The sequence below is a fragment of the Oncorhynchus mykiss genome, chromosome 32, assembly GCF_013265735.2.
Source record: "Oncorhynchus mykiss isolate Arlee chromosome 32, USDA_OmykA_1.1, whole genome shotgun sequence".
Lineage (NCBI taxonomy): Eukaryota > Metazoa > Chordata > Actinopteri > Salmoniformes > Salmonidae > Oncorhynchus > Oncorhynchus mykiss.
The window spans coordinates 27,926,711-27,940,205 of NC_050572.1; the positions used below are offsets into that span (position 1 = coordinate 27,926,711).

At 44.8% G+C, this 13,495-nt stretch overlaps 1 protein-coding gene across 3 annotated transcripts in view; it reads left to right on the top strand.

The window, feature by feature from the left end:
- The window catches only part of LOC110488200 (RNA polymerase II subunit A C-terminal domain phosphatase), a 123,963-nt gene that overhangs the window by 54,550 nt on the left and 55,918 nt on the right, over positions 1-13,495 (top strand). For all 3 annotated transcript variants that reach the window (XM_036971042.1, XM_021560310.2, XM_036971041.1), the window contains one exon: positions 12,377-12,675. In XM_036971042.1, coding sequence (XP_036826937.1) covers positions 12,377-12,675 — 299 coding nt within the window. The remainder of the gene's footprint in view (positions 1-12,376; positions 12,676-13,495) is intronic.

Sequence of the window (13,495 nt, forward strand, 5' to 3'; positions counted from 1 at the left end):
GCAATTATTGGGGTGATTATCAACTGGGCACGGCACCTTCATGTCGGGAGAAGAAGCGGAGCAGGCCCTAATGTCGGTAGAAGGAGTGGAGCAGGCCCCACTGTCGGGAGAAGGAGTGGAGCAGGCCCTACTGTCGGGAGAAGGAGTGGAGCAGGCCCTACTGTCGGGAGAAGGAGTGGAGCAGGCCCTACTGTCGGGAGAAGGAGTGGAGCAGGCCCTACTGTCGGGAGAAGGAGTGGAGCAGGCCCTACTGTCGGGAGAAGGAGTGGAGCAGGCCCTACTGTCGGGAGAAGGAGTGGAGCAGGTCCTACTGTCGGGAGAAGGAGTGGAGCAGGCCCTGCTGTTGGGAGAAGGAGTGGAGCAGGCCCCGCTGTTGGGAGAAGGAGCGGAGCAGGCCCCACTGTCGGGAGAAGGAGCGGAGCAGGCCCCACTGTCGGGAGAAGGAGCGGAGCAGGCCCCACTGTCTGGAGAAGGAGCGGAGCAGGCCCCACTGTCGGGAGAAGGAGCGGAGCAGGCCCCACTGTCGGAAGAAGGAGCGGAGCAGGCCCCACTGTCGGGAGAAGGAGCGGAGCAGGCCCCACTGTCGGGAGAAGGAGCGGAGCAGGCCCCACTGTCGGGAGAAGGAGCGGAGCAGGCCCCACTGTCGGGAGAAGGAGCGGAGCAGGCCCCGCTGTCAGGAGAAGGAGCGGAGCAGGCCCCGCTGTCGGGAGAAGGAGCGGAGCAGGCCCCGCTGTCGGGAGAAGGAGCGGAGCAGGCCCCGCTGTCGGGAGAAGGGGCGGAGCAGGCCCCGCTGTCGGGAGAAGGGGCGGAGCAGGCCCCGCTGTCGGGAAAAGGAGGGGAGCAGGCCCCGCTGTCGGGAGAAGGAGGGGAGCAGGCCCCGCTGTCGGGAGAAGGAGCGGAGCAGGCCCCGCTGTCGGGAGAAGGAGGGCACAGGCCCCGCTGTCGGGAGAAGGAGGGGCGCAGGCCCCACTGTCGGGAGAAGGAGCGGAGCAGGCCCCACTGTCGGGAGAAGGAGCGGAGCAGGCCCTACTATCGGGAGAAGGAGCGGGGTAATAAAATAAATGAATTGATGAGCAGTCAAAATGACCATATGGGACTCTGAGACACGCGGTACAGTACAATAGGTGCTCCGTCCTATCTGGCACAAGACACTGAATGACTAGGATAAATGTTTCCGGTTCCTGTTCTCCGATTTACTATTGAGGAAGTATTTTATCAAACACATTTCATGGCGACACCTCACCAGTTCTGCTTTCACACGGTACTACTGGTGACACCTCCCCAGCTGAAGGTATTATCTCCGTGGTAACGCTGAACCTGGAGTTCCCCGCAGCTCCCTGGGGATCCACTTGTGCCCCTGTTGAGCATCATGACCCATCAGAATCACATTCACTTCTGCCTACAGCAGCATATTATACGCTTTCTAAGGCCTTCTTATAAGCCTTCATTCTTCTTCTTAGAGTCACTATACCAATAAGGTCTTGTAAGCTTTTCACCTGTTGTATTTTGCGCAAATAAAATGTGTTTTGATCATGCAATTCAATTCTGATGTGAATCAGAAAGATGCATTATGTGTAATGCGGTCAAAACAGAGGTGACAGGTCTCATAACTCTTTGTAAAGCCATGCTGTTTCCAACACCAAGGCTGTGTAGCAGTTTAGACAGCTCAGGTCACAAACTCAAGATCTGCATGTAGTTTCCTATTAGAAATTTGCTTTGAATTTCATAGCAGGATTTTACATTTAGCCTTGGGTGGCGATTTTTCTATATCTGCCTCCTAATTTGACTATATTAATATGATATATTTACAGCTCTCGTGTCTACTGGTACTCTGTGATACTTTTCCACTCAGTTTTGGGTCATTGTTCCTCTTAACTGAAGTTCATAAAGGAGGCATGGACAGCGATGTGTGCCTCCGCTTGCTCTTGTCTGCCTGTCTGTCAATCACTGATTGACATGTCCTCCGACTCTCGCATTACAGGTTTGGCTGTGAGCCTTCCCAACTTTTTAAGCCCAATCGCAACACACTAGTAGACAGTGGGTGAGTGCGCAATAGCACCCTATACCCTAACTGGGTCCTGATCAAACATAGTGTAGGGAATAGGGTGCCATTTCAGACGCAACCAGTGTTCTCTAAGGGATGGACCAAAGCATTGCAGTGTTGTCTAGAACATGTTCAGCTGATGTAGTTTTCTTCTTATGGACAGTGACGGATCCAACTGATCTGTTCTGCTTGTGTTTCATCAATACACATCCATCCACACGTCTACTGCTTTTCATTCACGTCCTTTCATTAGAATTCAAGCAGACCAAAGTGAATTGACTGAAAGGAAATCGTAATGAGTCCAAGGGAAGAACGAGAGGCGGGAAGAGCTGTACATCCTTTGTCTGTGTGGGTGTTAGATAATTCTAAAGTCCTGCTGTCAATTATCATGTCTCTCTGTCTGGATCGTTGCGTTTGAAGTGGCCAGTAACCAAGGTAACTCATGCAAAACAGATTGAGTCTTGAGGGGTGTGCGTACCTGGCTCATGGTCATGTCTATACAGGGGACTGAAGCCAACAAGTGGATACAAGCTCCAATCCAATCCATCTACACTGAACAAAAATATAAATTCAACATGTAGCAATTTCTGAGATTTTACTGGGTTACAGTTCATAGAAGGAAATCGGTCAATTGAAATACATTCATTAGGCCCTAATCTATGGATTTCACATGACTGGGACTACAGATGTATATCTGTTGGTCACAGATACTTGGGAGCAAAAAAAATTAAGTAGGAATGTGGATCAGAAAACCAGTCCGTATCTGGTGTGATCGCCATTTGCCTCATGCAGCTTGATGCATCTCCTTCGCATAGAGTTGATCAGGCTGTTGATTGTGGCCTGTAGTGTCGTCCAACTCCTCTTCAATGGCTGTGCAAAGTTGCTGAAGCCTTAAGTACTCTGATGACATGGCTCTGGTAGGACTCTTCTTTTCTTTTTTAAACAGACCAACAACCTTCAAGAATGGGGTCGGTCAAGTGCCCTCCACATCAATGTGGAAAAGACAACGGAGCTGATCATCAATGGCACCAACTTACCAATATCCCAACCACTCGCTCTGAACGACCAACCAGTGGAGGTGGTTGAGTGTTTTTTTTTAAATACCAAGGGACACAAATTGGTAACAAGCTGAGTTTTACAGAGAATGCAGACTATTTTTTTTTAAAGCAAGCCAACACCTGTTCTTAATCAGGAAATGAAAGGGGTTTGGGGTCAGCCAGGGTGTTCTGGACAGGGTGTACAGCAGCTTGGTGGAGAGCATCCTCACCTTCAATATGACAGTCTGGTATGGTCATCTGAGTGTGAGGAGCAAAAGCAAACTGACCACAATAGTAAACACAGCCAGCAAAGTAATTGGTTGACCCCAGGCATATTTGAGCATTCTGTTCCACAAGGCAACCAAAAAGAAGACACTGGCTGTCGTTGGTGACCCCTCCCACCCTCTACACCCTCAGTTTGAGAGGCGTCCCACTGGCCGGAGCTTCAGACTGCCCATGGCCAAGAAGAACGTGTTCAAACATAAATTTGTTCCCTGTGCCGTTGGCCTACTAAATACAACGTAAATTGTATTGGTATATGTACTTATCTGTCTAGTGCAGTTGGGACAGTTGTGAGTGAATGTATTCATGTCCTCTATGTTGTTAGTGTTTGCAACATGATGGACTGACTGGTTTAAATGTATCTGATTGTGAGAATGCATGTGTATGTGATCCTTTTAATGAAGGTGATGCCAAAGAAACATGTCCATCCTGGACAATAAAGATTGATTCTATTCTATATTGCTGGGAACTGAAACATGCTGTCGTACACGTCGATCCAGAGCATCCCAAACGTGCTCAATGGGTGACATGTCTGAGTATGGTTGATAGATTATCTTGGCAAAGGAGAAATGCTCACTACCAGGGATGTAAACAAATTTGTGCACAAAATTTGAGAGAAATACTCTTGTTCATATGGAACATTTCTGGGCGCTTTTATTTCAGCTCATGAAACATGGGACCAACAATTTACATCTTGCATTTTATATTTTTGCTTAGTATAAATAAACATTCATGGCGTTTTATGGCTCTGTTAAGCATGGTGTACCTGTGGAATGCCCTAACCTCTGCTTTCTTCAGCTTCTTACTAAAGCTTCTAGACCACTGGTGTAGAGCTGAATGAGCATGGCAAATTACAGCAGAAACGGCAGTCCAAACCCTAGAGTCATCGTTTTTCTTAAGGCACTAACACTTTACTCTTCACTGGTACGCTTCACTCATTTAGGGGTAGAGAGGTCAGTGCCTTTAGCCAGCAATAGAAACGTTCTGAATTGCCTTTATATTCCAGCTTCACTGCTCCTCGTAATAGCGAGGCCTCCGAAATACTCTGGCTCCCTGCAGCCTCCCTTTGGTGTTCTGAGAGGCTGTGCTGCTGCTGCGGCTTGTTTCCCTCTGCTTGGGCCCTTATTACCAGTGGTGTAAAGTACTTAAGTAAAAATACTTTAAAGTATTACTTATGTAGTTTTTTTGTGCTTTACTATTTATATTTTTGCCAACTTTTACTTCACTACATTTTTCCTGACACCCAAAAGTACTCGTTACATTTTTACAGGGAAATGGTCCAATTCACACACTTACCAAGAGAACATCCCTGGTCATCCCTACTGCCTCTGATCTGGAGGATTCACAAAACACAAATGCTTTGTTTGTAAATTATGACTGGGTATTGGAGTGTGACCCTGGCTGTCCATCAAAAAGTTTCAATTGTGCTGTCTGGTTTGCTTAATATAAGGAATTTGAAATGGTTTATACTTTTACTGTGACTTTTGATACTTAAGTACATTTTAGGAATTCCATTTACTTTTGAGTATATTTAAAACCAAATACTTTTAGACTTTTACTCAAGTAGTATTTTACTGGGTGACTTTTACTATTAAGGCATCTTTACTTTTACTCAAGTATGACAATTTAGTAATTTTTTCAACCACTGCTTATTACTCACAGAAACATGACATTGTGTGAAGAGAGATGCCTCTGGAAAAGACCATGGCTGTACTATAAATGCCACTATTTCCTTTGCATTGCACTGCTTTTGACCAGGGCCCATATTAGTCTGATCTAAAGTAGTGCACTATGTAGGGAATAGGGTGCCATTTCCGACACACCCCACGCTGGTTCGGGGGGAATATATTATTAACCACTCTGACGGTCTGAACCGCGCTCTGGCTTCTGCAGGGTAGTGATTTGAGCCCATCACAAGGCAACCGTTGGGGCACGGCCACACTGACCACAGCAGGTACAGAGATGGGTTAAGCTGAATGTATTCAAGTTAGGCATATGTTTTTGCAAACAACAGTAGGTGAAAGAGTGGAGCCTGTTTGGTTGCCTGTGACTGTCTGTTCAAGGATTACAGTGGTTGTGTTTATCAGCCATTTTAATAAAAGCCAGAGACCATTTGTATTTGTTTTGTCAGTCTCTGTAATCCCTATTGATCTCAGAATGACTCTCCTTGGGGATTTTGGGGTTTGTTCGTGTTATTGCGAATGCCGTCTTGCCTCCGAGGGACCAAACACAGCCAGAGGAGATGACTGCTCTGCAGGGTTTCTTATTGACTCAATGCAGTGTGTGGAGACGATTTCTGTGATGTGAGGGTTTACATTGATTTTAAGTTGTCAAAAATATTTGTTGATGAAATGTGCTTTAGCGGTCAAATAAATACGTGTGCTTTGTTTGATATTGAATATCTGTAATATAGCTTTAGTGCACTGCATTCATTTCACACCATTTCTCTGTTTATCTTTCTAGTTATAATGGATGCATAACGTAAGTGCTATTTCTTTCACATAAGTATCTTCTGAGCCATTGGAATGAATACAGCTCTTTGTCATTGGTAGCATCTCAGTGCCTCTTGTATTGCTAGATTATAACTATTAAACTCTCTGGAACATGTGATGTAGAGCCTCCTATCTGACTGCTGGTGAGTTGTGATATATTGTCTACACTAGTTTAAAGTCCCACTCTGGGAGTGAGATATATATATATATATATATATATTAGTACTTTAAACTGCATCTCTGTGATGTATACAGTACTTTAACATCATCTCTGACAGAAAGATGGCCCTACCTCCTTGAAATGCATCAGGAGCTGCCACAGGCACTGTTATCGATCATGTGGAGAAAGGGAGACAGTATTGTCTGTCAACATACTCCTGAGGTATTCTGCGAAGTGCCGTTAGGAGGACAAACTTCTTCAAAGACAAAAACAGACAGGGCAGTGTGTGTTTGGGAAACACATAGCAGTTCTGCAACAGGAATCCACAGGCTTACGCTTGGTGTTAGGTTACTTTCTGTCAGTGAGAAACATGCACAAAACCCTTCTACCAACCGTCATTTCATCGACATTCCCAATTCGCAGGTGCCTTAGGGTTTTGAGCTACTTGTATTAGATTAAAACATCTAATAGCAGGCCAGTAAACATACACTTAGCAAAAATATAAACACAACATGTAAAATGTTGGTCCCATGTTTCTTGAGCTGAAATAAAAGATCCCAGAAATGTTCCATACATGCAACTCTTTTCTCTAAAATGTTGTGCACAAATTTCATCCCTCTTAGTGAGCATTTCTCTTTTGCCAAGGTAATCCATCCACCTGACAGGTGTGGCATATCAAGAAGCTGATTAAACAGCATGGTCATTACACAGGTGCACCTTGTGCTGGGGACAATAAAAGGCCACTCTAAAATATGCTCTTTTTTTTGTCACACAACACAATGCTACAGATGTCCCAAGTTTTGAGGGAGCATGCAATTGGCATGCTGACTACAGCAACGTCCACCAGTACTGTTGAATGTTCATTTCTCTACCAACCTCCAATGTAGTTTTAGGGAATTTTGCAGGATGTCCAGCCATTCTCACAACCCCAGACCACATCTAACAACACCAGCCCAGGACCTCCACATCTGGCTTCTTCACCTGCGGGATCTTCTGAGACCAGCCACCCGGACAGCTGATGAAACTGTGGGTTTGCACAACCAAAGAATTTCTGCACAAACTGTCAGAAGACATCACAGGGAAGCTCATCTGCGTGCTCGTCGTCCTCACCAGGGTTTTGACCTAACTGCAGATCAGTAAATTCTCACCTTCGAACTGTACTAGGCAGGTGGCAGACAACGTGTATGGGGTCGTGTGGGCGAGCGGTTTGCTGACGTCAACTTTGAACAGTGTCCCATGGTGGCGGTGGGGTTATAATATGAGCAGGCATAAGCTACGGACGACTGTTACCACAATTGTATTTTATCGATGGCAATTTGAATGCACGGAGATACCGTGACGAGATCCTGAGGCCCATTGTCGTGCCATTCATCCGCCGCCATCACCTCTTGTTTCAGCATGATAATCAACAGCCTGATCAACCTTATGTGAAGGAGATGTTGTGCTGCATGAGGCAAATGGTGGTCGCACCAGATACACAGATCTACACCCCTACCATACGCAGATCTACACCCCTACCATACGCAGATCTACACCCCTACCATACGCAGATCTACACCCCTACCATACGCAGATCTACACCCCTACCATACGCAGATCTACACCCCTACCATACGCAGATCTACACCCCTACCATACGCAGATCTACACCCCTACCATGCGCAGATCTACACCCCTACCATGCGCAGATCTACACCCCTACCATTTTTAAAGTATCTGTCACCAACAGATGCATATCTGTATTCAGTCATGTGAAATCCATATATTGGGTTTTAATGAATTTATATAAAATTACTGATTTCCTTATATGAACTGTAACTCAGTAAAATTGTTGTATGTTGCGTTTAATAATGTTGTTTAGTGTGTAATGTTTTTGCTTGTTTCCTGCTGGTTCCACATCAACATCGTGCCTTAGGCTATTCTGTATTTGCTCTCCGTCCGTCTAAATTGATGTTGTCAACAACAGTTTGTACCTTAATGAACCTGGCCAGACCCCAATAATGAGCCCAGCTCTAGGGATGTTCTCTCTGCCGTGATCCCAGATCTCCACTGCTCTGACACGTGTAGTGCTGTGCTTATGACTTAATGGATGAAAGTCTACATGCTAGTTCTTCTGGAACCTCTGCTTCTCTCCTTCCATTATAATCTCTCTCTCCTGTTTCCATATCGATTTAGTTTTACCTCTGTGAATGTGGGAGGGGTCTCACCCTATTTTAATTGACCCAAATGGCCCTCAGGGGACAGGGGATAATGAAGACTAGGGGACTGCTGTAATAGTGTGTGAGGGGGTAGGACATCAGGAAATTTGTCATTTGATTTGTCCTTTTCAAATTTGTGTAAGTCACTCCTTTGTCCAAGGCCTGTGTTTCAGTTTGTAGCCTAAATTCTGGCTTCTCGTTGAGGTGTACTCTCTAAGACTGAGTCCCAAATGGCATCCTGGTCAAATATAGAGAATAGGGTGCCATTGGGGAATTAACCTTTAATCTATCTACGGCTAGGTTAGGAGTGTAATTCTTCATGACATCAACAGATGTCTATTAGGAACCAGCCTTTCACTTGACTGTAAAGTACTGGTTGATACTATTCCTCCTAATAAATATACCTCCGGCCTTGTGAATGTTAACCTATTTATAGGTCTTACTCCCGTCGGCTAGGGAGAGCGTGATCCTACAGTCGTCTGAAACAGCTGATGCTCTCACACATGGTTCAGCGTTGCTTGCCTCGAAGCGATCATCAAAGGCATTTAGCTCATCTGGTAGGCTCGTGTCGCTAGGTAGTTCTTGGCTGGGTTTCCCTTTGTAATCCGTGATTGTTTGCAAGCCCTGCAATATCCGACGAGCGTCAAAGCCGGTGTCATAGGATTCGATCTTAGTCCTGTGCTGACTATTTGCCTGTTTGATGGTTCGTCGGACGGCATCCGGACTAATGTCCTATATCTTGAAATCTGCAGCCCTAGCCTTTAGCTCAGTGGAGATGTTGCCTGTAATCCATGGCTTCTGGTTGGGATATGTATGTACGGTCACTGTGGGGACATCGTCGATGCACTTATTAGCCGGTGACTGATGTTGTAACCTCCTGGGATTCATCCGATGGCATTGAGAACATATTCTAGTTAGTCTGTGGTAGCGAAACAGTCCATTAACTTAGCATCCGCTTCATAGGACCACTTAAACTTCCTGTTTGAGTTGTTGCTTGTAAGCAGGAATCAGGAGGATAGAGTTATGTTCTGATTTGCCTAATGGAGGGTGGGGGACAGCTTTGTATGCGTCTCTGTGTGGAGTAGAGGTGATCTAGAATTGTTTTCCTCTAGTTGCACAGGTAACATGTTGGTAGTAATAAGGTAAAAATGGATTTCAGTTTTCCTGCATTAAAATCAATGGCTACTAGGTGCGCCGCCTCTGGATCCTTATCCTCCTATACAGCTCGTTGAGTATGGTCTTTAGTGCCAGCATCGGTTTTTGGTGGTAAATAGGCAGTTACGAAAAATACAGAATAAATACTCTTGGTAAATAGTATGGTCTACATCTAACATGAGGTATTCTAACTCATGCGAGCAGAACCTAGAGACGTCCTTAATATTAGAGATTGCGCAGCAGCTGTTGTTCATAAAGAGACATACACCGCCCCCAGGATCTCACCGGTCTCTGCCGTCCGGTCCTGCCGATACATAAAAAAATAAACGCATCTAGATGTACTGTGCGTTTGGAAGGTATTCAAACCCCTTGACTTTTTCCACATTTTGTTACATTACAGCCTTATATTAAAATGGATTAAATAGATTTTTCACCCCTCATCAATCTACACACAATAACCCATGATGGCAAAGCAAAAAAATAAAACAATGTATTGACATAATACATTTACATATGTATTCAGACCCTTTACTAAGCACTTTGTTGAAGCACCTCTGGCAGCGATTACAGCCTCAAGTCTTCTTGGGTATGACGCGACAACCTTGGCTACAACCATGGAGGTTTCTCCCATTTTTTTTTTCTCTGTAGATCCTCTCAAGCTCTGTCAGGTTGGATGTGGAGTGTGGCTGGTCTCTCCAGAGATGTTTGATCGGGTTCAAGTCCGGGCTCTGGCTGGGCCACTCAGACTTATCCTGAAGCCACTCCTGCGTTGTCTTGGCTATGTGCTTAGGGTCGTTGTCCTGTTGGAAGGTGAACCTTCACCCCAGTCTGAGGTCCTGAGCGCTCTGGAGCAGGTTTTCATCAAGGATCTCTCTGTACTTTGCTCCATTCATCTTTGCCTCGATCCTGACTCATCTCCCAGTCCATGCAGAGATGGTTGTCCTTCTGGAAGGTGTTCCCATCTCCACAGAGGAACTCTGGAGCTCTCGAGGGACCACTGGGTTCTTGGTCACCTCCCTGACCCCAGCCCTTCTACCCCAATTGCTCAATTGGCAGGGCGGCTAGCTCTAGGAAGAGTCTTCGTGGTTCTGAAACTCTTCCATTTAAGGATGATGGAGGCCACTGTGTTCTTGGGGACCTTCAATGCTGAATACATGTTTGTACCCTTCTCCAGATCTGTGCCTCGACACAATCCTGTCTCGGAGCTCTATGGACAATTCCTTCAACCTCATGGCTTGGTTTTTGCTCTGACATGCATGGTCAACATTGGGACCTTGTATATGTAACGGTTGTGAAACGGCTAGCTAGTTAGCGGTGGTGCGCGCTAAATAGCGTTTCAATCGGTGACGTCACTTGCTCTGAGACCTTGAAGTAGTGGTTCCCCTTGCTCTGCAAGGGCCGCGGTTTTTGTGGAGCGATGGGTAACGATGCTTCGAGGGTGACTGTTTTTGATGTGTGCAGAGGGTCCCTGGTTCGCAACCAGGTAGGGGCGAGGGGACGGTCTAAAGTTATACTGTTACATATAGACAGGTGTGTGTCTTTCCAAATCATGTCCAATCAATTGAATTTACCAAAGGTAGACTCCAATCAAGTTGTAGAGACATCTCAAGGATGATCAATGGAAACAGGATGCACCTGTTTTTGCTTTGTTATCATGAGTTATTGTGTGTAGATTGAGGATTTATTGTTTATTTAATCTCTTTTAGAATAAAGCTGAAATGTAACAAAGTGTGGTACAAGTGTTCTGAATACTTTCTGAATGCACTGTATATTATCCATGTCCTTGCTCAGCCATGACTCTGAGAAGCATAGTATATTACAGTCCTTAATGCCCTGTTGATAGGATAGTCTTGAACGGGTAATCAATATGTCTTTCAGTCTCTGACTCGTCCAAATTGAGGTTAGTGTTAGCTGTTCTGATGTCCAGAAGCACTTTTCGGTCATAGGAAACGGTGGCGCAAAAAAAAAAATACACAAAATGGCACAATTGGTCAGGAGCTCGTAAAAACGTCCATTCCATCCAGCACCATTATATTAGCTAATAATGTTTCAGATTCAATTTATATTAGCTAATAATGTATCAGATTCAATTTATATTAGCTAATAATGTATCAGATTCAATTTATATTAGCTAATAATGTGTCAGATTCAATTTATATTAGCTAATAATGTATCAGATTCAATTTATATTAGCTAATAATGTATCAGATTCAATTTATATTAGCTAATAATGTATCAGATTCGATTTATATTAGCTAATAATGTATCAGATTCGATTTATATTAGCTAATAATGTATCAGATTCAATTTATATTAGCTAATAATGTATCAGATTCAATTTATATTAGCTAGTAATGTATCAGATTCAATTTATATTAGCTAATAATGTATCAGATTCAATTTATATTAGCTAATAATGTATCAGATTCAATTTATATTAGCTAATAATGTATCAGATTCGATTTATATTAGCTAATAATGTGTCAGATTCAATTTATATTAGCTAATAATGTATCAGATTAAATTGAAAGAAAATATTGTCTCAGCTGTTTTTCCTATAGGAATATAAAGCCTTCGCCTAATGTGCATTCCTATAGACTTTCCAGGTAAATGATCCTCTCTCAATAACGGAGGTCCAAACAGCATCTGATTGGTGCTCCCTGCAGGCAAAGAGGCATCTGATAGGTTATTCCCTTCAGAATAGACAGTAATTAAACTTGGTAGCAGGCCAGAGGAATCCATATGTGAAGAGCTGTTATGTAATTTGCTGCTGGGACATGTTAACTGCTGTTGCCACCTGATGTGCAAGAGAACAAACTCTAAGTAAAGAGTTAAAGTGAGGGGTTGGTTCAGTGTGTTCTCTAATCATCTGATGGGATCTATGTGAAGAGTTGAGGTTTTGTCTACTGTATGTTGCGCTCTGGTGGATAGTGAGATGCCTGCTGTACTGTATAGACCACCCTACCCTGGGGGAGCCAAGCCTCACCAAACCAACTCTCTGTTGTCAGGTGGACGACATGCTCGATGAGGAGAGCGATGAGGAGGGAGAAGGCCGGGGGAAGAAGACGATGGAAGAGGAGATGGAGGAAGAAGAGGTGCAGCGGCCAAAGGGTAGTGGACAGAGCACTGAGGGAGAGAAGCACCACCAACGGCACCACCACCACGAGCAGCAGCACCATGACCAGCTGAAGCAGCACTATCACCAGCTGCAGCAGCAGGGTCTGGCTACCGTTGTAGAGGAGACGGAGAAAACACAGACGCCGCCTAGTCACCAGGGCGGTACAGCGACGGCGGACAGCGTGCCAAGGTAAGGCCACCAGAGCACCACCTTTAAACCAGGCAGGGAAGTATTATGTAACCCATTACCAGATTAGCTGTTCTCTAATGGAAGAGTATGTGTTTCATCAAGCAACTTAATGATGAGAGTTTAAAGACGTCTGTAGTTATAAAGGTAAGGACTATGAAGGTAAGGGATGTGGTCATATTCACGATCGCAGGTTTGTTTCTGATTGGTGCTCTGTCACTCACCACAGAACCACTACAGTCTAGTGGTGGTAATACCGAAGTAGCCATCCTCTCCTTCAATATTCCAGGCTTGGTCTGTTTCCATGGTGATGTTTCCATGCTGGAAACAAACCAGCCAGATGGAGGGGGTTAGGGTTACAGTCTCCCACTTCTGCGGGACAGGGTAGCGAGTCTACACTTCCAGAAATCTGCCTCCCAGATGCTTGCCTTGCTCTGTGCTGACGCTGCCCAGTTTAGAGCCTGGAAACCGGGTGTAAAGGCCTCCATCTGTGTCCTCCACCCACACCACAGGGAAGCCAGGTGGGACAGGTCCTCAGTCATATGGTGTCCCGCCTAGGGATGTGCATGCTTATTCAAATATCCGAACGGAGGGTAGTATTCGAATACTTGTGATTTTATTTATTTTTTACAATTAAAAAATGTATGGGCCTATTTTAACACTGAAAAGGCTTTTTCTAAATTAGCTCACTCAATGTGGAGTAAGAGTTCTGTAATGCAATGCAGGATGGAATAAAATTATGGAATTAAAAGTTAGTGAAATGAGAAGGAGTAGGCTACAACAAGGAACCAACAGGTAGGCTGTTGTTTTATCGGAATTGGGT